At 40.0% G+C, this 25,729-nt stretch overlaps 1 protein-coding gene across 1 annotated transcript; it reads left to right on the forward strand.

Moving 5' to 3' along the window:
* The first annotated feature begins 1,267 nt into the window (after window positions 1-1,267).
* Window positions 1,268-23,863, forward strand: CASD1 (CAS1 domain containing 1). Its single transcript, XM_015853544.2, has 18 exons — window positions 1,268-1,544; window positions 7,242-7,338; window positions 7,720-7,840; window positions 9,257-9,301; window positions 10,101-10,163; window positions 10,755-10,799; window positions 11,229-11,352; window positions 12,218-12,432; window positions 13,227-13,652; window positions 14,056-14,145; window positions 14,689-14,808; window positions 16,346-16,502; window positions 17,614-17,693; window positions 18,613-18,714; window positions 19,731-19,871; window positions 20,415-20,492; window positions 20,714-20,806; window positions 21,828-23,863. The coding sequence occupies exons 1-18, from the start codon at window positions 1,412-1,414 to the stop codon at window positions 22,092-22,094; spliced, it is 2,397 nt and encodes a 798-aa protein (XP_015709030.1). The 5' UTR covers window positions 1,268-1,411; the 3' UTR covers window positions 22,095-23,863.
* Window positions 23,864-25,729: the final 1,866 nt, after the last annotated feature.

Raw genomic sequence — 25,729 nt, forward strand, 5'->3', positions numbered from 1 at the left:
GTAATTGCAGGAGAGCTGACATACTTCTGGTGACTTCCAGCATATTCAATGTATCAGCAGGCAGGAACATAATGTAGGTATTTAATAGGAATTGCAAAGCTTCTTCTAGATAATTCATGTCTGGAGTCTGTTTCATGGGTAATCTCTAATTACTCTCTTGTATCAGGCCTTTTGTGTATAGTGTTTGTGGTATGAATTATTCAGGTGTAGGCAATGATGTCAAATTCCATTAGCTTGTAAGTAGCAAGGAGGTACCCATAAGAAGAGAAACTGCATTTGTGCAAACCACCTGCAAATGTAGGGAGGGAGATCTCTTGTCCAGCACCAGCACAACCATTCCGAAGGAGCAGTGAAGCAAAAGCAGATGTTCTGCTTATATCCACTTCAATATTTAATGTACACTAGTGGCTCAACTTAATGAAGGTACTTAACTTTTAATAGTATCAGCAAACTTAACAGTCACACTGCTTAGGACACAGGATGAAGTCTGTGTGTTTTGGTTGGATTAAAAGCCTGTTTATCAATAAACAGGTTGGGCTGGGGGAAACGGCATAAACACTGAGTGTGTGTCAACAGCATCCAAAGATCGCTTTAGAACCCCAACCCTGCACGTTTGCACGGTGCCAGAAGTTCTTCAGGTAAGACCTGAAAATAGAATGTGCTGCGTGTAGGCTTCGTGCTGACTAATTTCAGTTTTAGTCACAGAACCACACAGAATCACAGAATGACCCGGGTTGGAAGGGACCTCAGGGATCATGTAGTTCCAACCCCCCTGCCTGGCAGGGCCACCAAACATACACATTTACTAGATCAGGTTGCCCAGGGCCCCGTCCAACCTGGTCTTGAACACCTCCAAGGACGGGGCATCCACAACCTCCCTGGGCAGCCTGTTCCAGGGCCTAACCACTCTCCTAGTGAAGAACTTCCCCCTAACATCCAACCTAAATCTTCACTCTTTTAACTTAAAACCATTTCCCCTAGTCCTGCTATTGTCAGCCCATGTCTCTTTTCCATTCTTAAGGCACTATCGGGTATGAACGGTCAGATGCAATGAATCGCAGATCTTCCGGATGATGACTTCTTTTGGCTCACAGAAGTTCGGGAGTGTGGTCAAACAACAACCAGATGTCTCAGTGTTCCACACTTCAGCGCTCCGAGTGCCCAGCGCTACAGCGGCCGGGAGCCCTGGGAGGAGGAGAGCGAAGAGGAGGAGAAGGAAGAGGAAGAGAAAGAGGAGGAGGAGGAAGGCGGCAGCTCCGCCCCGGCGGCGGGGGGCCGGGCTGCTCACCACCGCAACGGTGGGGACGGTGGCAGCCGGCGGCGGGGGCTGCCTCGGCCGCCCGCGGGGACCCAGTGCTGCCCCGCTGCGCCCGTCCGCTCCGCCGCGCACTGTTGTCATGGAGGAGCCAAGATGGCGGGCCTGGCCTACACCCTGGGCAAGCGGGAGATCAACTACTACTTCAGCGTGAGGAGCGCCAAGGCGCTGGCGCTGGGCGCCGTCCTGCTGCTCGCCGCCTGCCACGCCGCCTCACGCCGCTACCGAGGTGAGCGGGGCCGAGGGAGGCGGAGCTGAGGGAGCGCGGGCGGGCGGCGGCCCTTCGGCCGGGGAACCGTATGGGCCGGGGAACCGTATGGGCCGGACCGGGGCCGCCCAGGGCCCCCGGAGGCAGCTCGGGCCGGGCACAGCGGGAAGGCCGTGCGGGACGGCAGGGCTTGGCAGCCCGTACCTGGCGGACACCGCCATTGCTGTCTGAATTGCTGGAAGGTTTTCATATACTTCTCTTATTTTATTTTTTGATCCTCTGCTCAGCTGTTGGCTCAAAATTCAGTGCCTTGGGTGGATGCAGCCAAACGAGCAGCTGCTTGTTTTTGCGTGTTGTTGGTGGATGAGCGCGGTGTTGCGTGCCCCGTAAAGAGCAGTGAGAGCCACTGGAGGAAAGCATTCTGCTTATCTCCTTAACGTGGAGCATGTTTGCTTGTGTAAACCATGAACTTGATCCAAAGGCTGCGTACTGTGGTGCCGTTGTGCACTGAGGCTCGTGACCTGTGCTCCAGGAAGATGAGGATGAAGCACTTCATTGTGGAAATGCAGAACAGGATAGGGAGCTTTTGCAGATTCACCCTCCAGCTGACACGTCAGTAAATCAACAAACTGAAGAGCAGTAAGTTGTGAGGCATTGAGGTGTTTACTGACTGCTAGAGGAGCCTGGGTATGAAGTAGCTGAGCCTGTTGTGCTGTGTTACCAGAGGCTGGAAACAGTCTCAAAAGTAGATGGAAGGAGGCTGGAAAACGTGATGCTTTTTTTAAGAGGGAGATTGCAATGCTGGCCTGAGAAAACAGGGGCTTCCATATACAGCAAATGAGCAAGAAGAAACTCCATGCATAAATAGGATGCACGAACAGAGAGTTGATAGGACTGTTGAGTCATAAATCACATAAAGATAGGAGTCTGTAGAAGTTGATTGAGTTAATATAGATTCTCATGAAGTTCTTACACCTAAAACTTATGGTTTCTTTGAGCCACTTTAGGTTGAGGACTTCTCAGAAAGTAGAAAACAAGTGCTGAGCTATCCAGCTTGGTCTTCTTTGAGCAGGTAGCGTTCAGGACACACAAATGGCTTGGAAAAGGAAGATGAAGTGTTTAAAGCAGGTAGAAAAGTTTTGGTGAGAGGCAAAAGCAGATGGTGCTGAGAGATTGTTTTGCAGCTGTTCAGTGATCTTAAACATCTGGCATTCAGCAAACCAAGGAAAAACAGAAGATTTACTTTGAGTACTGCAAAGGTGAAGCTGAGTTGTGTCTTGCTGATCGACAGTGTTGCTGGCGACTCCCTCTTGGTCATAAAACCCTCACACAGGGTTTGCAGAGGGAAGGGCGTGGATCAGGTGTGGTCTGCAAACCTGCAGTCATTGGTAGAAGTGAGGCTCTCGTGGCCCAAAGCAGCAGGGTGGTGGGAATTGGGCCCTGCCAAGTGAGGAAGAGCAGAGCAGGAAAGGCAAACTTTAATGTGAACAACAAAGTATCCACTCGTCTGGATACAGTCTTTCTTTCATAGATACACAGAATGGGGAGGAAAAGGAGGGCTGTGTATAAATAAGAAGTATAAAAATAAAGCCATTGTGGAAGGCTGGTTATTTTTTACCCAAGAAACTGGCTCTTTCCATTATCAGTTTCTTCAGATATTAAAGCTTTCATTAGTTTATACTTCTATGCAAAAAATGCTGAGCAGCAGTTGGGACAGGTTAAATTCATATTCAGGGAGACTGTTGTGTTTCAGGGTCGCCTAATTATCTTGCACAACTTTGAGTTAAGTTAAACTGTCTTTGGCTCACGTACAGCTTCTTCAGAGACTTAACTGGACTATGTTTCACTATAATATCCAGTAAAAACCAGTAAAACTTACCAGCACATTTCAGTTATTAGCATAGTTCAAAGACTCGGTCTTACAGCTTGTTGGAAATAAGTTTCTATTTATTATTACTAGAAGTGAAGTGGTTTAAGTACATGCAAACACTGGAGAATTAAGGGAATTATGTTACTTGAAAGCCAGTATACAGAAACGTTTTGCATGATTAAGAAAAACTGGAACTATGGTTGTCTTGAGTTTCTGGTTTCTATTAAAGGTGTTTAAGCTGCAAATGTGAGCTGTGTCATCACAGTTAAAAAGTAGGCAAGGATCTGGCCTTGCATGTCACCTGTTGTGTTCTGAGCTACTGCTGCAGTAGGATCAGCACTGCTGTGTTAAGTGGGAATGACTGGAAAAGGAGAAGAAAGGCTCTGATAAACTGCTTCAGGAAGACCTGTTCTTTAATCTGCTCACAAACAGCACTGTGCTAACTACTGAAACAAGCACCGGCTGCAAGAAAAAGGTTGTACTGCTGACCTGTACGTGATGAAGAACAGGAGAGTGACAGAGCCTGCCCCTATGGAAATCCCTGAGGGCAGCCCATGCCTCATTGTGGCATGATGGTGTGTGTGTGCTGCAGTTAGACCAAGCGTCAGTGAGAGCTGTGGGTGCTCGGGGGTTTGCTTGAGAGGTTAGTGTTGAATTTGAGAGAATTCCTGAGTTGCCATGGGATGATTAGTAAACACTTTTGATGGCAGAAGTAGGAGTTTATCACTGTCTGTGTATGTTTTAGTTAAGTTTTAAATGCATCTTTCTTTCATGCATCAAAATCTGCCTTACCCAGAGCTTATGGTGCACGCTAGAAGTGCGTGTTGCTTGTGGAGTAGCAACTTTAACCTGGAGCTATGACTCAGAGATGTTTATTAGGACTATCTTATCAGGGCTGTTATAATTGCTCATGTTGTTCCAGATTTATTTTAGTATTCATGATGCAATAACAGCACTAAGTAGTCTAAGTTCCAGGAAAGAAGCCTGGCTTCTTTTTGAAATGAAGGAACGGGGAGCCTAAGTTGTAACAGAATCAAGTATTATAATTTGCAGTTGCTGGATTTGGTTGAATAAATGAGCCAAGGGGGTAACAGGTGGGATACAGTCTGTTCTACGTTGCCATTTCTGATTCTCATGGAAATAAGTTGGAGGAGTTTCTGGGAGGAAGGGAAGGACAGATAATATCTTCAGCTGCCAATTCTTCCTTCCTCAAGCTAATTTTATGTTCTGCTCCAAGTGCCATGAGCTGCGTTGTCTGCATTTCTGTATCTGACATATTCTTTGTGAATCCTAAATAAGAGAGAGCTGGAGTTCTGGGATAAGAGTTAATTCAGAGCTTCAGCTGTCAGCTTTGCTTTAAACATGCATTTTATTTTTATTTTATTAATTATATTTTCTCAGCTTCATGGATAAGGCCCTTTTTATTTTTCTGGGTGGACTCTGAAGTATCAGGCAGCTTGGGATCAGCTCACAAATGACTGTTACCAATGTAAATGGAAGAGTTACCTGGGAAGATGTGCAGTCCCAGTTCTGTACTGGAGGAAATACAGATGTGTTTCCATCATCCCTGTTTTCATTAATACTGATTTGACATGTTGTGGTAAGAGATTTATGTTGGCTGGCTATTAAGTCCCTTACTGGACACTTGGATTCTAAGAGGGAATTACCTACTAACTTCAGTAACTGTGAGACAAAGGACAGACAGTAATACTGTTGGAGGGAAGAAGTGACACGATGCTGAGGAGCCAAGACAGAATCACTGCCTCCTTCATATTGGAGTTACTCCTGCAGGAGCACTGGGAGTGTCAGTGTTGTCATCTCCCACCTTTCCATGCTCCTCTGCACACCTGTGAGAACACCTCATGTCCATGGGGGATTAATCTTATTAATATGTATTTTGCTGGACTATTTTCACCAGGAAGCAAAGGCAGATTTGTGCCTTGTGCAGCACTTCCTGCATGTTGTAGAAAATAATTCAGTTCAAAACTTCAGGGACCAAGATGCTGAGCTGTCAGTGTAAGGACTGTGAGCTGGAGCAGGGTTGGCAGCACTGTGCTAGTTCCCATTCTGAGCAGACTCAGACATCACCCTGCCAAGCGCTCTCTGTTATCCTGCCTGATCCACAGTTTGAGATAAAGCTTTAAATTGCCTCTTAATAATTGAGATAGAACGCCAGCCTGTCTTGTTTTGTGTGGCTTCCAGCAACTCAGAAAGGAAGCTGATGGAAAATGCCCTTTCTCTAAAATTAGTGCAGGTTTCTCTAGAGGAAAAGAGCTGTTGATGGCTGATTTACTGCACTCCAGGTTTGGTAGGAGGCACTAGGTAGGGTTTGTGGCACACTGTTTCTGCACAAGCCAGTGCAGGTACTCACGGTTTCATTCACCACCATTTTCTTGTTTGTTTGCCAACTATGACAAAAATGTTGGCAGGCAGCTCCTTGTTAGCACTGTGTGGAGCCACAATGAGTTTCTGGCAGCAAAACCAGATGTGTTTGCTGGGAGATCAGTCGCTGATTCCATATCAGGTATTTTATTTATACAAATTGAAAAAGTGATCCAAAACATCATCACTTACAAAGAGATTCATTTTAATTAATGTAAAACTAATGGACTGGAAAATGGTAGGTGCAATTCAGAATCATCAGTAAAATCTCGAGTAAACATTTGTTGTTCTGCCCATTAACCCAGCATGTAATGTCAGCTGTTCCAAGGTGACAGCTGCATCTTAAACAGGGAAATGGAAAAGATTCTTTTTTACAGATCCCATTTTGAGCTTCATATTCTATACAGGAAGCAGTGTCTGGTAATTCTGTGTACATCATTTAATTCTTTTAGTTTGTTCTTGGATAGTAGATAGCACAGCAGATCAATATCTTCTAGTGGAAGCACCATTCAAGGTCACAACTTTCCAACAGCAGAAACGAAATCACTAATGTTTTCTGGACAGAGAAACATGCTGCTGAAAGTACAGTATAGTAAGCAACGTGACAGTTTGTAAACACCTGTGCTAAATTTTGTTACAGTTAAGTTCAACTTGGTTAATGCTCTTGTTTGCTTTGATTCTTTTATGTCACAAATGCTCTGTGGAGAAGGATCTGTGGATCCTGGTGGATGGCAGGTTGGCCATGAGCCAGTGGTGTGCCATGGCGGCCAAGAATGCCGGCATCATCTTGGGGTGCATTAAAAGGAGCATGGTCAGCAGGTCAAGGGAGGTGATCCTCCCCCTCTACTCTACCCTGTTCAGGCCTCACCTGGAGTACTGTGTCTAGTTCTGAGCTTCCAGGCACAAAAAAGACAGGGATCTCTTGGAGAGAGTCCAGCGGAGAGCCACAAAGATGATAAAGGGCTTGAGGCATCTCTCCTATGAGGAACTGCTGAGCAAACTGGGTCTGTTCAGCCTTGAGAAAAGAAGACTGAGAGGGAATCTTATTAATGTTTATAAATATCTTAAGTGTGGGAGTCAAAGAGACATGGCCAACCTCTTTTCAGCAGTCTGTGGAGGAAGGTCAAGGGGAAACAGCCATAAACTGGAATTCCTGCACCAATATGCAAAGGAACTTCTTCACAGTGAGTGTGACAGAGCATTGGAACAGGCTGTCCAAGGGGAATTGTGGAGTCTCCTTCTCTGGAGATATTCAAGACCTATCTGGGCACCTACTTGTGCAGCCTGATGTAAGGAGCCTGCTTTGCAGGGAAGTTGAACTCAGTGATCTCTAGAGATCCCTTCCAACCCCTGCTGTAAAATTCTGTGCAATGTTATCAGATTTATATATTTTTTTTAACAGCGATGGGGCTTTGAAAGTACTTTTAATGTGTCTGATTTCTAATCATAATTTTACTGGTTTAAAGGTGATGATACGTGTGAGTATCTTCTGTCCAGTGGGAGGTTTCTTGGAGAAAAAGTCTGGCAGCCTCATAGTTGTATGATGCACAAGTATAAAAATAGGTAAGGAAGCCCTTATTTTGTTCTTCTGGGGAAGAAGAGTAATTGTTGCCTGACTTTAACTGTAGCATCTACCACATTTCTGACTCCATATTAAAATACAGATAAATGTTGGTAGCGCTAATGATGCTTGTCACGAGGAGCTACAAGGTAGTTTGGAAACTGCTTTCTTGGTAGCACTGTAGAATAGGAAAGGCTACTTTCATTTGTATGCAAATTACACTAAGCTTTGAGTTATTTCAACACTGGAAAGATTTACTGTTACTTAGCATTAGATATATATTTCATACAATTACCTATATTGCTCTATAGATTTCACTAAAGATTTTTCTCTCATATATTATAAATTTCCTCTAACACGAGTGTTGCTGTTTTGTTTTTCAGTGAAGCAAAGAACTGCCTCATAGACAAACATATTGTGTTTTTAGGAGATTCTAGAATCCGACAGCTGTTCTATTCATTCATAAAAATCATAAATCCTCAAATCAAGGAAGAAGGAAATAAGGTGAGATGGTGTATTTCAGTGATTTCTGTTTCCTTCTTTTCCAGTTTACTTTGTAACTTCTCTGAATGCTTTTTTTGCACTGCTTGGTGGACTAGGAAGAAACACAAAAGGAAGAGAAAGATTAGACCAAGTAAATGAGAGTTTGAGAAATTGACTGGGAAGCTTGGGAGAATGCTCCCAGCAGACTGGGCATAAACAAATGAAGCTCACTTCTCCCATAGCATCTTAGGCTTCATACTTGCTTCTTACTGAGAGAACAGTTGTTCCATTCATGCCTTGCAATTTGTTATCTTATACATCAGTTAGATTGCTGACCTAACCCTTTCCTAAAAATCCTTGGTCAATGACAGGTTTCCAGGTCTAACTTGAGACTGAAGCTGTAACTAAAACTTCTGATCTCACCATGCCTTTGATTGTTGCTGAAACGTAGATTTTGATAAGGAGGAGAATGTGAACTGCAGTCTGCTGGGTGGAAGCAGTAGGAAAGGATTTAGCTATAGACTGTCGATATACTTCATTATGTCACACTTCTTAGGTCTGACTCTTCATGTACATATGTGAGGGAAAAGGCACACTTCAATTCCAACTGCAAATGAGATCCATCATACGTACTTCTGTGGTTTAAAGGTGCAAGCTGGCAGCTTGTCCGACAGAAAGGATGCACTCAGTTAGACTTGTCAAAACAAGATATTTAATTGATGGAGTAACTTTCTTTTTTTTCCCTAATTATATCATATTTGCTGCCTAAAAGCGAGAGTAAATTGAGCAGCTGTGAGATGACAGGGTGCTATAACAAATTTTAAGCTGAGAGGTATCTCCTGTCAAGTATTTATGAAATCAAGATCTGTTCATCGTAGATAAATATACTTTTTAGTAGGTTCAAAACTAACATTGTCTTAGTATTTAAGGGATTGTAAATGCTCTTAGGGATATCTGACTGCTTCCCTTCAAGTTTCTCATAATCTCACTCATAAATGTGGTGATAGCTTCCAGGCTTTGTTTCTTTCTGAAATTAATATATTTCAAATCTTTAATTAAAGCTGTTTCATTTGATCTGTGTAAAGAAGGAAGGTGGATGAACAGGGAGGCTGGGAGAAAGGAAGTGGAAGAAAGGGGGGGGAAAGAAATCTAAAGTTTTCTCATTTGGGGAGGGAAAAATTAGGAAAATAGTTAATGAGCCTTTTCTAACAGAGTGAACAGAAAGCATTTCAGATGTAATTCAGGAAAAGGAACCCTCTGTGAGGGTAGTTTGTTTTATCAAGAAAATAATACAAACATTTTACACTGGTGTACTGACTTGTTTATACAAGAAAACTCCGATGGCAAACCTTTGGGTAAGAGCAAATTAGAATATGCAGTTTTTTTCTTCTGAAGGTAATCTTAACTTTGCTTTTACTGGTTTGTTTGTTTTGGCAGCATGGAAATATCCCTTTTGAAGATAAATCTGCTTCAGTTAAAGTGGTAAGTTTTTATCTGGCATTAAATTGTAAGCCATAATTTTTCTCTGATTACACACAGTGTAATTCAAACTGCAGTCAGAGTGTGATTCTTTTCTAACTTCTGCACAGGCTGAAAAGTGAAAAGTAGTTTCAGAGCATCAACCTTCTTTATAAATCTTGAAGAAATTATGCAAGAGTGTATCTTCAACGCATTGTATTATGTATCAGATACTTTGAGAGACTGTAGCTTTGAGTATTCTCACAGATTCTACCCTTCCGTGTACTTACATTAATCAAGAGAACTGCAAAATCTTTAGCTCTGTGGAAGTAAAACAGATCTCCTTTCTGCTGGGAGTATTTCTGCTTTAAGAAGTTTCTTTACAGTAATTTTTGCATATATAATCTTTGCAATTTTACTTTAATGTGTATTTGCAGTCCTGATACTTCTGCAGAGTAACTGGGTACTAGGTAGTCTGAACTTAACTGTGAGATGTAATAGCATTAGCCAGCATGTGGATTGTTTGGTTTTAGCCATGATAGCATGGAAGGGAAACCTGAGGACATCCCATTTGGCTGTCTAAAAAGTTGGCTTCTTGATGAAATCTTGACTCTTGAACTACATGTTCTTGTTGTTATTATTATTATTTTAATGGGGACGACTTGTGCTTTTGTTTTGGTTTGGGTTTCCTACCGGACTGCAATGTCAGACTTATCAGACTCACTGTAAAGGAAATCTCACTTGGGCTTATATAGTTTGTTTTTCACTTATTTATTTTTGTCAGCCTTAGTGTTTACAGATTAAATCTGCATTTCTTTTAAAGGATTTCCTGTGGTATCCGGAAGTTAATGGCTCTATGAGGCAGCGTATCAAATCTTGGACTGAGGTTAGTCTTGAACTGTTTATTTTAAGAAATTATTCTGGCTTCTTCCTTTCATAAACATGGCTATAAATACAAAAAGGTTAACAACTGCAGCGTATCACACTATATTCAGCTAGTAATGTAGCAGAGGTCTGAAATTCAGCATCAAAATAGAGAAAGGGAGTGTGTGTATGAATATATATTTATTAGCATCACCTGTCTGCCAAGGATGCCTTTACCTGGGCCAAAAAAGGCCTCACCAAACCACAGGAAAAAGAAATCAAAACCAAACACCTGCTTTCCAGGAGCAGATTGATTAATCATAGTAGGAACTGAAAGAATTTATCTGATTTGGCAACTTTAAGTTCTCTTTAAAAGCTAAATTGCTGGTGATTGTAGGTGCTCGTCTGCTTTCTTTCTTACAGATTGTATGAAATGTAAGTGTTGGTATTTGTGATATATGTGCAATCTGTTGTTATGTAACCACTAAATGATGGACAATTTTGAGCGACTGCTATTTCAAATGCAAGTCTTAGTTAACTTGATTAGTACATTAAATGATGACTATGATTTCTGAATATTTTAAAACTAATTTCTTTCTATTTTGTCTTATAGGGTTCCGTGGCAAAACCTCATATAATTGTAGCTGGAGCTGCCACAGTAAGTTATGCATGTATGGGGCATGTGAATAAAGGAGGAAGTTCTAGTAGGGTAATTTTTATTCTTTCAAGTTGGTTTCAAGATAGAGCTGCTAATTCCAACTTATAATAAAAACATACTCTCCATGAAATTCCTGCCTATAGGAAGTAGTTAATTCTTAAATGTCATGTATATTTTGTTACAGCTGTGTGATACACACTACTTACTTTAAAAGCAGTTTAACTCAGAGACAGTTCAGGTGTTCTACCGTTGTAGGAAGTCCACGTAAATCCACTGAGCTTTAGGAATCTGATTAAGGCTAGAATGTCTCTGCTCAGTCTTTCTACGTGCTTCTTAAAATGTGTGTAAAAATACTGCAGGTATTTTAGCTGTGTAGATTTTGCGACTGGGAGTCATACAGGTTCTGAATCTTTTTATTTCATTCTCCAGTGGTCTATCAAGATTCACAATGGCAGCAACGAAGCCCTCGCACAATATAAAATCAATATCACTTCAATTGCACCTCTTTTGGAAAAATTAGCAAAAAGTAGTGATGTTTACTGGATCTTACAAGGTAAAGTAATGAACAGTAAGTAACAAGAATTCATATGGTCACTGTCAGTAGAACCAGTCTTTCTTAGGTTATGAAGAGCTTAGTCTGTACTGCTGATTTACAAAGTACACGTTTGCAGTTGGCTGAATTGCAGTGCAGCTTTTCGTGCAATTGTAGCTAGCTGGCTCCTAATTAGCTGTTGTCAGTGATGGAAGTTTTCATTCTCTCTTGGGAAATATTTTGCCTTCTGAACTCTTGACTAGGAGTCTCTCTCAGACTCAGGATGCTAGGATTATTTCCTTTGCAATGTGTTCTCTACGTGCTTCTGGAGAGCACAAGTGCATAAAAAATCTCTATTCCTGTGTTTGTGTTCCACTGAGTTTTTGGATTACATAAATAATGGAAGAGATTCTACAAATGCAGCTTGTGCATGTCTAGAATTTACTCTAGAAAATACTGAGAATTTAGTTCTCTGAAGACAAACTTGCATCTGTATACTGAGCATTGGTGAGTTAAGATCAGGAGCCAGAATGTGGCTTAGAGAAGTGAGAAACGTTGGAACCTTTACTTGGGGCATTCTATTTCTGAGAGAAGGCATAAGCAGCTCTACTCCAGCACTGTGCTCCACATGGAGTACAAAAGCATTCATGTCTGGCCAAAGCTTTTTGATCTGTTAGTACATGTGCATAACTAGGGAATAATGTTAAGAGTATTCTGTTATAAACAACTCTGGTTACCGTAACAGTCCCTGATTCCTCACTGGTTTTACTATATCATTAAATGACTTTGAGTACCAAAATGAAAGGAACTTGTGCAATTTGAGCTAACCAAACATATTTGTGATGTGAAGGATTCATATACCTATTTTTTGTCCTTTCAAATTCAGATCCTGTTTATGAAGATTTGCTGAGTGAGAGTCGGAAAATGATCACTAATGAGAAAATAGATGCTTACAATGAAGCAGCTGTCCGTATTTTGAACAGCAGCTCCCGAAATTCCAAAGCTAAAGTTAAAGTGTTCAGTGTATCAAAACTGATAGCACAAGAAACCATTATGAAGTCTTCAGATGGCTTGCATCTGCCTGAATCAAGTAGAGATACGGTAAGTATTTTTAGCACTGGTCAACATTAAAAAGTAATAACAGTAAAACAGGATTTCAAGTGAGTATTTTGACACAGTAGACAATATGAGTGTAGTGAGAACCTTCCTGTCCTTCAGGAGATTTTGCTCAGTGGATTCCAATAGGTGGAACATCAGACAGTTTTGCTTATTTTTGTTTATCAAAGAGCATGAAATAGATGAGAAAACATACAGTATGATTTTCTCCATTTTGTGGAGTGCCAGTGACTTTAATCCTTGTATTATCTTCAAGCTATGAATGCATATACATGAGCCTCTCAGAGTGTGGTCAGTGTGCCTTCTCTGTGGTTGAGCTCTCCTGCTTTGTCAGCATTAGTTCTGCTCCTTTGTAGGTTTCAATTGCTTTTGAGTATTGGATGAGCTAGATATCATCTCACCACAGGTCTCTTTGTCATGTTGTAGACATTTTCATTACTGTGCCCTTTGAGGACACTTATTTTGTGAACTATTTTTCATGTATAGTCTATTTATTTATTTATAGCTCCTTTTAGAGCCAATAGTGAGAATCTTTCTGTTTTAGAATTAGGCATAAGTCATTCTCCTTACCTCAGGAAACTAAGATTTTAGTCTTTGGAAGAAGCATTTTGATTCCTATGCTGAATGCAATGAGGATTATGGGGATTCCTATGAATTTTTTCCTATATGATGAGGGGGAAGTGCACAGTTTTTCTGTTAGTGCATGATCTAGTTAAAGAAAATTTAATGTGATGAAAATATTTAGAGATTAATTGGAAAACTGTCTGTTTCTTTGACAGAATGCAATGATTCTCATGAATGTCTACTGCAATAAGATAATGAAGCCCATTGATGGCTCCTGCTGCCAGCCTCAGCCTCCTCTCACCCTGATACAGAAGTTAGCTTTCTGTTTCTTTACTTTGTCCATTATTGGATATTTTGTTATCAGTTTAATTCATCGGAATAATTATCGAAAGAACAAATCATGCACTGATCTGGAAATTGGAGAGGAGAAGAAGCCAACCATCAGTACTCCTAATGTTTCTACGTTAGAGATGCTGCTACACTGTTTCTGCAAACTTGGTCTAATCATGACCTATTTTTATCTATGTGACAGAGCAAATCTTTTCATGAAGGAAAATAAATTTTATACACATTCATCTTTCTTCATACCGATCATCTATATCTTGGTTTTGGGTGTATTTTATACCGAAAATACCAAAGAGGTAATGATTAACTTGACATCTTATTTGTAATGTACTTTGACAACTGGAGTGTAAATTTCAGATTGCTGATTATTGGAAGTAAACTTTTTAATGTCAATATAACTCATCTGCAGGAGATACATTTGTAAGCAATGTGATGTTTATATGGAGTTAGCTGTAAAATTTCCTTAAAAGCACGTGGGTGTGAATTTGTTTAGCCTTGATCACAGTCAGTTTTTAAGCAGGTGTAGCTCAGGTATGAGAGAGGGTAGATTACATTAACGTGTCTATTTGCAAGTGGGCTTTTACAGTTTAGATCTATTTGCCCATGAAGTGGTTTATTGTTTTGAACTTTTTCTCCTCGTTTTGTAGATGTTCGTTGTACTTTTTGGAATAGCAACACTCTTGTTTTGTTTTGCACTAGACTAAAGTGTTAAATAGAGAACAGACTGACGAATGGAAGGGCTGGATGCAGCTTGTTATTTTGATTTATCATATCTCTGGAGCAAGCACTGTAAGTGAATGTCAAGGTTTCTTTTGGGGAATGCAAATTGGGCAAAAAGCACAAATACTTTATAGAACTGAATAGAATGAATAATTAATGCTATTGTTCTTGTAGTTTTAGAAATGATATTTGCAGAATTAGGGTATTTTTCAGTTTCACTGATAGGAGCATGTTAGGCATGACTCAACCAAATACAAAATGTACTTAATTTCTTGATGCAGAAGACCATGTTATTTTTAATTGTTAGCAAAACTTTATGTTCAGAAACTATTGAAGTTAAGCTTTCAAAGATCCCTTCTTAGCTCTATCTTAACTGATTAAAGAATATGGGAAGTGTAGAATGATAATAATAAATAGAATCTGAATGGAGTTCTTGTAATAACATAAAAGAGGTCAAGGCAACAAAAGAGCTTAGTAATAAATGAGAAATGCAACGTTTCTTTTCTTTGCTAAACGTGATTTAATGTGAAGCAGAAAAACAAAAACAAAAAAATGGAAAACCAAAAGCATTTATGTAGTCATTTATAAAAGGCACATTATTTTTCCCCACAGTTTTTGCCTGTGTACATGCACATTCGAGTTCTGGTGGCTGCATATCTATTCCAAACAGGTTATGGGCACTTCTCGTATTTTTGGATCAAAGGGGACTTTGGTGTGTACAGAGTGTGTCAGGTAAGGATATATTTATGTCTCTATTAAGAACTGTTTTTCGGTAACGGAATATCTACAACACATCCATACTTCCTGACTAGTGTGATGTTAGATCGCTTAACCAAAGTTTTCACATCCAAAGTGGATGTTAAACAGATGTTGTTTCTGTGCAATCCAACACGTTTAGTGTTTATTTGAAATTATTTTGCATATGCAGTGTTGTCATCAATGTCAAACAATTGTTTGTTGGCCTTAAATATATATATATATAAAATATATATTTAAATGTATTTATTTAAATATAAAATAATTATATATATATAATACATACACACACACACATAAAATACACATATATATAATACACACATATATGTAGGCCGTATATATATATATAAAGTATATTTAATATATAAATATATATGTTATTAAATATTTTGTAAAGTATAGCAATGGAAGTTCCATTGCAATATGTGTATGCATATATATATCTGTGTGTACATATATAACGATCCAAGCTGGTATTTCTATGGAACTTTTCTATATGAGTTGATGAGTATTTGGTAAATTCAGAGGCAGTTGTGTACAGACATTCTTTATTTGTCTTCCTCTATGAATAAAGGTAATTGTTCAGTGAGTTATTCAGCACATGGCGTTGCTTGCTCCCAGCACTGCGAACCTTTATGTAGATGAAACAAATGCTGTCTTGTCTCTGATTTAAAGTCATTTCCAAGTGCTTACATTGTAAAAGCTTTTAATTTTTGCATGTGTTTTGAGTCTTTTCCTTATTGCTAGGGAAATGAAAACTCTTTGGTTTACTGGGACCTTTAATAGTGTCCCAAAACACTTGCAGTGTTTTCCCTTTTCTTTCCTTCAAATGAGTGATGTTTTGGATCTGTTGAAAAAACTTTCCACATTGCTATTTCATTTAGTATCCAACTGCTTTGTACTGAAGTAGATTACTAATACACGAACAAGAGGCATCACTGTAGTATTTGCTGCTTCTTTCAGAACTTAGCAAAGCATCCTCACATGTTCCACATTCATTTTTGTTCATTACAGAATCTCAGCTGAATTTTTCTTCAGTCAGGACAGAGTTCTGCATGAGAACAGTATGTTTAACCACTTGGTGTGTAGGATATCACACTCCTCTCACATTTTTGTTTAGAAGTAATGAAAATTTTGCCAAAATAATCAGGTGTAACTGCTTCCTAGGAGGAGGTTGTTTTTTGTTGTGTTTTCCCCTCAAAGACACTATGTTAGAGACTACGACAGATGGGATGCTCACTCAGTCCCCAGGCTGGGAGTAGCTCCATTTACCCTGTTTTCATTGCTGTTGCTGCTGAAGTAGGCTAGGCTAGACTAGTCCCATACTGCATCATTAACCTGCAGTCTCATGTTGCTCTGCTATTGTTCCTGTGTTTCCACTGAAATATATAATCATCACGTGAGGTGACGTTCTCATGTAATGCTGAAGAAACATTCTCCCCTATCTCTGCCAGCTTTGCCTTCCAGTCTATTTACATCAGAATGTTTTCTTTCCTCTGTCACCCTCCAGGTATTATTTCGCCTCAATTTCCTGGTTGTGGTACTGTGCATAGTGATGGACCGACCATACCAGTTCTACTACTTTGTGCCACTGGTTACTGTCTGGTTTATGATCATTTATGCCACCTTGGCTATGTGGCCTCAGATAGTCCAGAAGAAAGCAAATGGTAAGATAATGCTCGTTTGCCCTTCTACTCTAAAACATTTACATGTTCCTACAGATGATAATCATTCAGGAAGCTGCTGTCTATCAAGAGCTGTAGCACTTAATAAATGAAAGCTAAAAACATAGATTGCACTGTCTTTGCTAGCTGAAATTACTGCTATAGTGCAAAAACCAGTGCAGCGTGAGCAGTGAACATCAGCACATTGTCATTCTGCATTGCCAACGTGCTGAGCCATTCTGAGCGCTGATTCTGCCTTGTCCTGACAAATAAGGACTTGAGGTTTGTCTTTAGACCCTTAGATTCAGGGAACTGTACAAAGCATTTATTGGAATGTAAAAACTAGAAATAGAAATTGAAATCCCAGTTTTTCATGGATTGTAGTTCAGAGAAGAGCCATCACCTTGTGGTAAATGCCTGTTAGTTAATTCACCTAAATTAGAACCTACAGCCCTAAGAGTCTTAGATCCTCTTTCCCAGTGTAGAGAGTAAAATGTAAGTTTTACAGTCTGCAGAAAGAAAAGTGCATCAAACATGTGCCAGTAATAGGCGTTGGAATAGACTTGAGGTGTTGGAGTGAACTTGAGTAGACTTTGGTATTAACTGACAGCTTTGAGGAAGAGATTCTCTGTTGTCTTAAGAAGACACTTGTCCTTAAGGTACTGCCCATCAGCTGGTACCTCTGAGTTTAATGATATATGCTCTACTTATTTCGCATAACCAAAGCCAATGGATACTATTTATTTTTTGCTCAGCTATAGTGAGAGATGCCTGTGTTGAATGTTTGCAGAAGCAGAGGCTTTGTAATACTACTTCTGTTTGAAGACATTCTGTTTCTTTCTGTGTGGATGCTGACTCTGTTTTCAAGTGTGAGGCTTAGGTTAGGATTAATAGATTGAAAATTGCTATAATTGTTTGTTTTAGTTAAAGTAAAATGTAAACATATTGGTAATGATAAGGTATTGATAGTAATATTTGAGTACTTTTTTATGATTATTTCTGGTACTGAGCATAGCTACGCTAAATAGTTGGCGATTATGATGAAATGTTTCCTTGTATTCACTAGTGGAAAACTGAATGACCATATACTAATTAATTCTTTTTTTTTCCTCAGGGAACTGCTTATGGCACTTTGGTTTATTGCTTAAACTGATTTGCTTGCTGGCTTGTATATATTTTCTGTCATATTCTCAGGTTTGTAAACTTCTCGTATCCTTTTTGACTAACAACATTATTAACTATTTCAACATTTGACAATGTAATTAACTATTTCTACATTTTAGTGCTTGACTATTTGCTTCTTTGTCACACATACAGAAGGTAGAATGGAACCTGTTTATTTTGGTTTCAAATTGTTGTGGTTGCTAGCAAACAAAAAAACACAGTTCAGTATCTTATTTCTTTGTAATGCTCGACGTATTCATTACTCTACTACAAATTTAATGAATATGAAGGTGTCTGGGTGTTTTCTTTGGTTTAGTGATGGGTTTCTTCATGTGGTTGGGTTTTTTCTGTTTTTAATGTGCTCAGAGTTAGCAGGTTTTGTATCGGAGAGCATATGGTGTTACAGACACCTGTGTCTCTCGGAGACCTGCTGTTGGCTTTGGTGCTTTATGAAAAGAGAGATTCTCATGCTGAATTACCATCTTACTGTTTACTACAAGTATAGATGGCATAAATAAGGGCAGCGTCTGTCCCTCTAGAATTTACAGTGGCTTTTGTGTGTATTTTAATCCACTGTTGGTTTTAAACCTACCAAACTGTTGTCTTCTATGGAGCATGCATTTTTTATCCCTACGTGTAAGTGGATCTCTACCCTTGAGCCTCCAATACAAAATGGAAGGGATGCCTGTGCCTTTGTGGGGAGGCAGAAAAAGGTATCTTTCTCATCTGAACAAGTATTTTGACTTCATTAATTTATTAGCTTTGGCAGGGGTAGGGAATGCTTCAGAGGAAGCCAATTGTTTTGGTAACACAACTTAGCTTCAAGTTCAGATTATCTAAACTAGTGAAGCTGGAATGACATGAATCAGGTAGCTGTCTTTTGATATGAATTTTAGTAAACGTGGTTGATGTTGGTGTTAATGCTTTTGTGGTGTCTGTTTTTATACAGGGTGCGTTTGAGAAGGTGTTTTCATTTTGGCCTCTCTCCAAGTGTTTTGAACTGAATGGGAATGTCTATGAATGGTGGTTTAGGTGGAAGTTGGATCGCTATGTATGTACCACTTATAGACCTTTACACTGTACTTTTAAGGCTATATTTTTCCACTTTGGAGGCTGTGGGAAGGTTGTTTCCCCTTCTGGGGAAAAGAGAAGTTTGTCACAGTAGTGTTCTCTTTAAGCGTAAGATGTGTCCACCTTAATTCTGCAACAGCCTTGCTTTGAAGACAGATGTTGACTTGCTTACTGCTAGTTCCCTTTAGTTGCTTAAAAAATGATCTGATTTTTATTTTTCCTCTGAAATGTTACTGTGAAATAAAACAGAAGGACACAGTTTTATTATTTTACCTTCTTATAAAGGTAAATGGATTGTCTGAGGTGGAAGTGTTTACCTACCAACCTTCCTCTTAACTGGATCACTTGCATGCTTCTCCCACTGGCACTCTTAAGTATCTTCAATCTGTGAAGTTCATGGGGCATTGCCTTGCAGCATTTCAGACACAGAACTCTGTTGGTCCTGAACGGTGCGTATTCTGTGGTGCTGCTGACAAGGAAGTCCCAAATTAACACTGAAGACAAGCAACACATGGGCCTGAAACAGCATTGTGTTGCTCGCTAATGAGAAACTGGCATAACTTCATAAAGCACTCAGCTGAAGAATCGTGCCTGTGAGAGAGGAGAGCGCTTGTAGTGCTTCTTGAATATTTTCACCTGCCAACTTGGGAGAAGGCCAGGGCCTCAAGGCTTTTCCCCAGAGAAAGCACATTACAGGCGCTGGCACAGATTGCACAAGATAGCGGATATTTGAAAGCATCTTGAAACTTCATTGTCTTGAAACTTCATGTATTTAGCGCCCTGGGAAGAATTAGTAAGAATGCTTTATCCTTAGTATTTCAGCTGAGTTAAAAAAGCAGATTATGACAACCTGGTAAAGGAAGCCAATTTTAGTTGTTTCAGGAAATCCCTGGGCTTTGGTATTACAAATGGATTATACTGAAGCTTTTCTGTTGTAGAAGTTCATGCCTGAAGTACATGTAAGCCATAAAATACTCATTATGTTGTCTTTTACAGGTGGTTTTTCATGGGATGCTGTTTGCTTTTATTTATCTGGCATTGCAGAAACATCAGATGATTTCAGAAGGAAAGGGAGATCCGCTTTTCTCCAGCAGAGTTTCAAATGTTTTATTATTTATTTCAATCGTATCCTTTTTGGTAGGTACCTCATTTACGTATTTACAGGGCTGATTATACTTATTAAACAATTTCTTCTGGTTCTGAAGTTCTCGTTTAGAGAATATATTGGTTTAAAAATCAGTTCTTGATCTGGGGATGCTTCAGCTGGCTAATTCTGTGCAGCCTGAACCATTATCGTCTGGATAGGGAGCTAGGAGAAATGGTTTAGGGGTTTTCTTAGGTATGGTAAAGGGAGGACAGTTGGACTAGATGATCTTATAGGTTCTTTCCAACCTTGTGATTCTACAGTTCATCTACTCACTCACAGTTTGAGTCAACTCTAGATGAGGACCTCATCAGTTTTTCACATTATTGTGAAAACTGTAAGAAAACCAGACAATATGATAATTATCATAATAATATAATTATAATAATATGATACTTATAACTATGACATTGTTTAGTTGTTCTATTACTGTCCCACAGGCAGATATTGCTGAAACACTTGAGAATAGCCTATCTGTTGTTTCATTTGTCAGTGTTTCACACCGTTGTTCCTCAGCTGATATTTGTATCTTTCAGACCTACTCCATTTGGGCTAGTAGCTGTAAGAACAAAGCAGAGTGCAATGAGCTGCATCCTTCTGTTTCGGTGGTGCAGGTAACGATGTTCCTTTTACTTACAATGATAAGTCTAGACTGGCAATCTGCAGGCTGATCTTAATTATCAGCTGTTTATAAAAATATATATTCAATGTGATAAATATGTCTAAGATGCATTTGCAGATTTGGTTAAATTGGATAAAATTGCGTGTGTATGTGTGACTTACTTGTCACCCACAGTCACACCTTTAACTTTCTGTTTTCTTTCTTTTCCTTAAGATTTTAGCTTTCATCCTCATCAGGAACATTCCTGGTTACGTCCGTTCTGTCTATAGCTCTTTTTTTGCGTGGTTTGGTAAAATTTCTCTAGAGGTAAGTGAGATGACAACTTCAGCTTAGAATCATAGGGTTGTTTTGTTACATAAATTGCAGGAGTATAGGATGAATATTGAAAGCACATTGTTTTATTTCATGCTGTTCTTTGACCTGTTTTACTGTAGCTTCCACCTGCACTAAAATGTCACAGCTGAAATAGTAGTATGAGAGTAGCAGTCTTATTTCTCATGCTGTTTAGGAGGGGACTTGTAGACTGTGAGAGCTGAGGAGTAGTGCTGGGGTGAGCTGCAGTGTGTATGCAATTGGAAGACAAAACATGAGTCGTTTGAAGAATCAGCATTAACTGTACTGGCAGAATAAGCACACTTATAAATCAGTTTGCTCTAGAAAGCTTTGCTGCATTAATAAATACAACTTCACACGCAGAACCCTCCTTTGTGCACATTTTCTTGTTCCATTGAGAGTATACTTTGAAAGAGTAAGAATTACCTTGCTTTCCATTTTGCTTGCTCTTTGTTAATACTATTCATAAAAGAAAGGAGGGAAAAAAACTTATAGGAGTATCTCCATGTGATACAGTGGAGTCCGTGATTAAATTTTTCCTTTAAGGATGAGGTTTCCAGCATCCTGATCCTCGGTGGACTTTAAGGTGCTGATCAGCTCCGGGGCTTTTCCACTCACCGGAGTTAAAGCATTACTTATCTAAGGGAGCTTATAGCAAAGTTGTGTGGAATACGCCTTCTGAAATGGCCTGCCCAAGGAGGTGGTGGAGTCGCCATCCCTGGCAGTGTTGAAGAGGTGTCAAGGATAGAGAGCTAGGAGATATGATTTAGTATTTTTTCTGTAGGTATGGTAAAGGGAGGACGGTTGGACTAGATGATCTTGTAGGTCCTTTCCAACCTTGTGATTCTGCGATTCTTGAAGTATATTCTTCAGTCCTAAGTGTCTTACTTGAAGTACGTAGTTTTGCTTGATGCAGTGATAGTAATACATGATTTTCAAAGAAGCAAAAATATTTATGGTAGACGCTTGTAAACATTTTTTTTTCTTCTTCTAGCTTTTCATTTGCCAATACCACATCTGGCTGGCAGCAGACACAAAGGGGATCTTGGTGCTCATTCCTGGCTATCCGATGTTTAACGTTATCGTCAGCACTTTTATCTTTGTGTGTGTGGCACATGAGATTTCTCAGATCACCAACGATCTGGCACAGATTGTGGTTCCTAAAGATAACTCAACTCTGCTGAAAAGGTTACTGTGCATAGCTGGGTTTTTTTCTGGACTACTCTTCTTCTCAGCAATGCAAGAGCAGTCAAGGCATTAATTTGGAAGGGTTCTTGAAAACTTTCTTCAGGTTGCTTTGTGTCTGCCTGAATCAAAATTCTCAACTGGAGGTACAAGAAGACATTGATGTGAAGTTGAGTGGAAGATGTAAATAGTGGAAATGTACATATTTTATGTGAAAATAACCTTCTCCAAGAAACTGAGAAACAAGAATGCACTGTACAGAATTGCATGTGAAAAGAAGTCTTTTTCTACTGGATATATGTTTCTGTTTACATATCTGTATAAACGTGGCAAAGTGAAGTTAAATGGAATAGCAGCATCATGTGCATATCATGGAACAATCTGTTCCTTGGCTCCACCAAATGGAGGGTGGATGCTACTGTACAACACGTAGACGTAACGCACGCTGTTGTCATTCTTTGCAAGGAGTGAGAGGAGAGCAGGTTTGCACTCCTCTGGTAATGGTCACCTTTAGCTGATGTGAAACATGAAGTTATTTCTCTGGTAAATCGGGGCATTTTTCTAAACAGGGTGGTAATTTCTTGTTTAGGTAAAGATAGTATCTGTCATGTGAAACCTTTTATGCACAGAAATAAGAAGTCTGTACCACTTCAGTGACTTAAGATGATATATAAGTTTACATACCATTTCATGTGCTTTAAAGACATTTCTAAGAAGTATGGTGAATTATGAGGTGAAATCTTCTTAAATATATAGAATTATTCCTTTTTTTCCCCTCCTAATTTTTGATTTGTTGTAAGTTTTCCACTAATTGATGTAACTACGTGCAGTTCTTTCTGTACAGTCCCCACGTTGAAGCTATTGGGAAGATACTGAGCTATTTCTTCATCGGGTACGTTATTTCCAATGTTTGGAAGGTTATCCTCCTTAATGAGAACGTGAATCGCTGAAAGACGTGGTAGAAGCCAACACTGGTGGACAGGATGCATTGATCGCCATCTGTGCCAGTATTAGCGGTCATGGAGAACTTTGAGCTTGAGGGGATAATTTTTGTTTTGTTCTTCGCAAGCTGACTATTGTAGATATAATTTTATTTATCTGTTGTACAGATTCGGTTAAAAGATTTATTTTTAATGTTCGAAATAATGCACTTGTTTACTATTACTGTACGTGGGATAAAGAGGTTTTTCTTTTCATGTTGCGTAATATGAAGTAATTTAAACATTAAATAAATGTGCTGTGGATGCTTATTTTTGTGATGGGAACAGCAACTCACCACCACACCTGTTGTAAATTGCCAATCAGTACTGCAGGATTCCTCTGAAGTGATATTGTGGGCAGTGCTGCTGCAAACTAAGGGCAGACGGGGTGTGGGGCTGTTCTCTCTCACATGGGCACCTGAATGCAGTGGTGTAAATCCCCCCATCCTTCTCCTTGTTAAACAAAAAGCCTGTGCAGCTGGCACCAAGTCTTACTTTAATTCTGAAGCACTGCCATCGGACGTCATCATCCGTGTAAAAATAAGCTGTTCAGGCATCATCGTGTAATAAACAAGCAGTGACATCGCTACTTAATAGTCGTCTTATTTATTAGATTTTACACTTGGTACATTTACAAAGACACCTGTAGTGCTTTCTACTTGATGGTAGACAATCTAGTTACAGTATCAGTTGTGCTGTCATTGTACATTGCTACCAAAGGCTGTAACTTTGCCATTCCATCTATCACCGGTTCGAACCATTACTAACTCTTTAACCATGAAGTGTCTTCAGCCAGCTTTATATATTTGTGCTTCTGTGGTAAATATTTTAATAAGTAAAAATAAATCATTTCTTACTAAACTTACCTCAGCTGCCTGAAGCTTTCAATCACAAAACAGTTCAGGAGGGCTTAACACCCACCAGCTACACCATCGGCTTTGCTCAGAGGACACGCAGCATCGGCTTTGCTCAGAGGACACGCAGCACCCGCTGCTACCACCTGACTCCTTGTGCATATATGTATCAGCTTGAGATTTCCTCAAAGAAATTGGCCCTCCTGTGTCTTAGTACAAATAAAACGGGAGCAGCTCAATTGGTATTGAAGTGATTGTCGCGTCATCCTAAAGTTATCAGAAATGACTGCAGTCTGAGCTCAATGCTATTTACAGAATGTGGTCTTTAGGTGAATAACAAATCATAACTTAAAATCTGTTCCATTCATTTCTGTTTCAGAGCACTGGCAGCTCATACATGTGAGACTGGCAGCAGAAACCCCAAGGGCTGATTCAACTTTTTTTGCAGTGTTGTGGAAAATAAAAAGGTACCTTTTTAACTGAGCATAATCTCAGTGTTCATTGTCTAGTTTCTAATTCACTTTTCCCTGATAGTTAGCCATCCGTGCTGCTGGGAAAGCAGTGCTCTCATAGGAGACATTTTGAATGAGGTAGGTGTGAGGGGTGCCACTTGGAAAGCAAGTAGGAATGGCTCTTTATTCCACCTGTTGCACCAACTGACTTGGATTTTCAGTTTAGATGATAGCTTGAGCCATCTTGTGTGGTATGGTAACCACTGCCAGTAATCCTGTGGCTAGATGAACTTGTTAGTAACATGGTCAGTGTTACACCTGGCATTTAGGGCAGCTCTGCAAACTGTGGCCATTAAGATCTCATTTGCAGAGCAAATGGAACGTGCTCGTCCATCCTGTCCTGAGCACCAGTTATAGATACCACTGAGGCTGTTATACCTGTTGCACAAAATGTGTTTACAAAGTATCTCAGGACTGTTTTAATTAATTATCTGCCAAGGCATTGCACTGAAGTACAAGCCTTAAAAAGCCTTAAAATGCCTTAAAACTTCTGGAGTGCTGTGTCCAGACCAGTACAGGAAGGACGGGGAGCTTTTAGAGGAGGGCAACTAAGATATCAGAGGGCTGGAGCACCTCTACTATGAAGAAAGGTTGAGGGAACTGGGCTTGTTTAGCTTGGAGGGAGAAGGCTCTGGGGAGACCTCACTGTGGTCTTCCAGTACCTGAAGGTTTGTGGGGGCAGATAGTGATAGGAGAAGGGAGAATGGTCTTAAACTGAGACAGGGGAGGTTTAGGTTGGATATTAGGAGGAAGTTTTTCACCCAGAGGGTGGTGACACACTGGAACAGGTTGCCCAAGGAGGTTGTGGATGCCCCATCCCTGGAGGCATTCAAGGCCAGGCTGGATGTGGCTCTGGGCAGCCTGGTCTGGTGGTTGGTGACCCTGCACGGAGAAGGGGGGTGGTAACTGGATGTTCATTGACTGTGGTTGGTCCCTTTCAACCCAGACCGTTCGATGATTCTTCGAAAAGGAACAGCCTTTCTCAAACAAACTCATTACTTTTTTCAGTGTCATGAGAAGGGGAGAAAAAGCCAGAGACTGCAGTCTTTCTACAATCAGGGTAATGATTTTAAAGTCTCTTCTTAGGGTCGGTCTTGAGTCTTTAAAGTAGTCACAGTTTCTCCTGGGAGAGACCTGAAAAACCTCACTACAGAAATACAGCCAAAATACAGCGATTTTAAAGCAGATACAGCTTTTTGCTTAAAATGCCATGTTCCTATGAGCATACAGCCTCTGAAAGAGAATTACTGCTGAAAATCCCTGCTGTTACCAAGTGCCTACTGCTAAGCATTCCATTGCATAGACAAATGCAGCTCGGAAGTACCGACCTCCCAGGAAACGCTGCACACAGCCTGCTCCTGATAA

The sequence above is a fragment of the Coturnix japonica genome, chromosome 2 (genome assembly GCF_001577835.2).
Source record: "Coturnix japonica isolate 7356 chromosome 2, Coturnix japonica 2.1, whole genome shotgun sequence".
NCBI classification, from domain to species: Eukaryota; Metazoa; Chordata; class Aves; order Galliformes; family Phasianidae; genus Coturnix; species Coturnix japonica.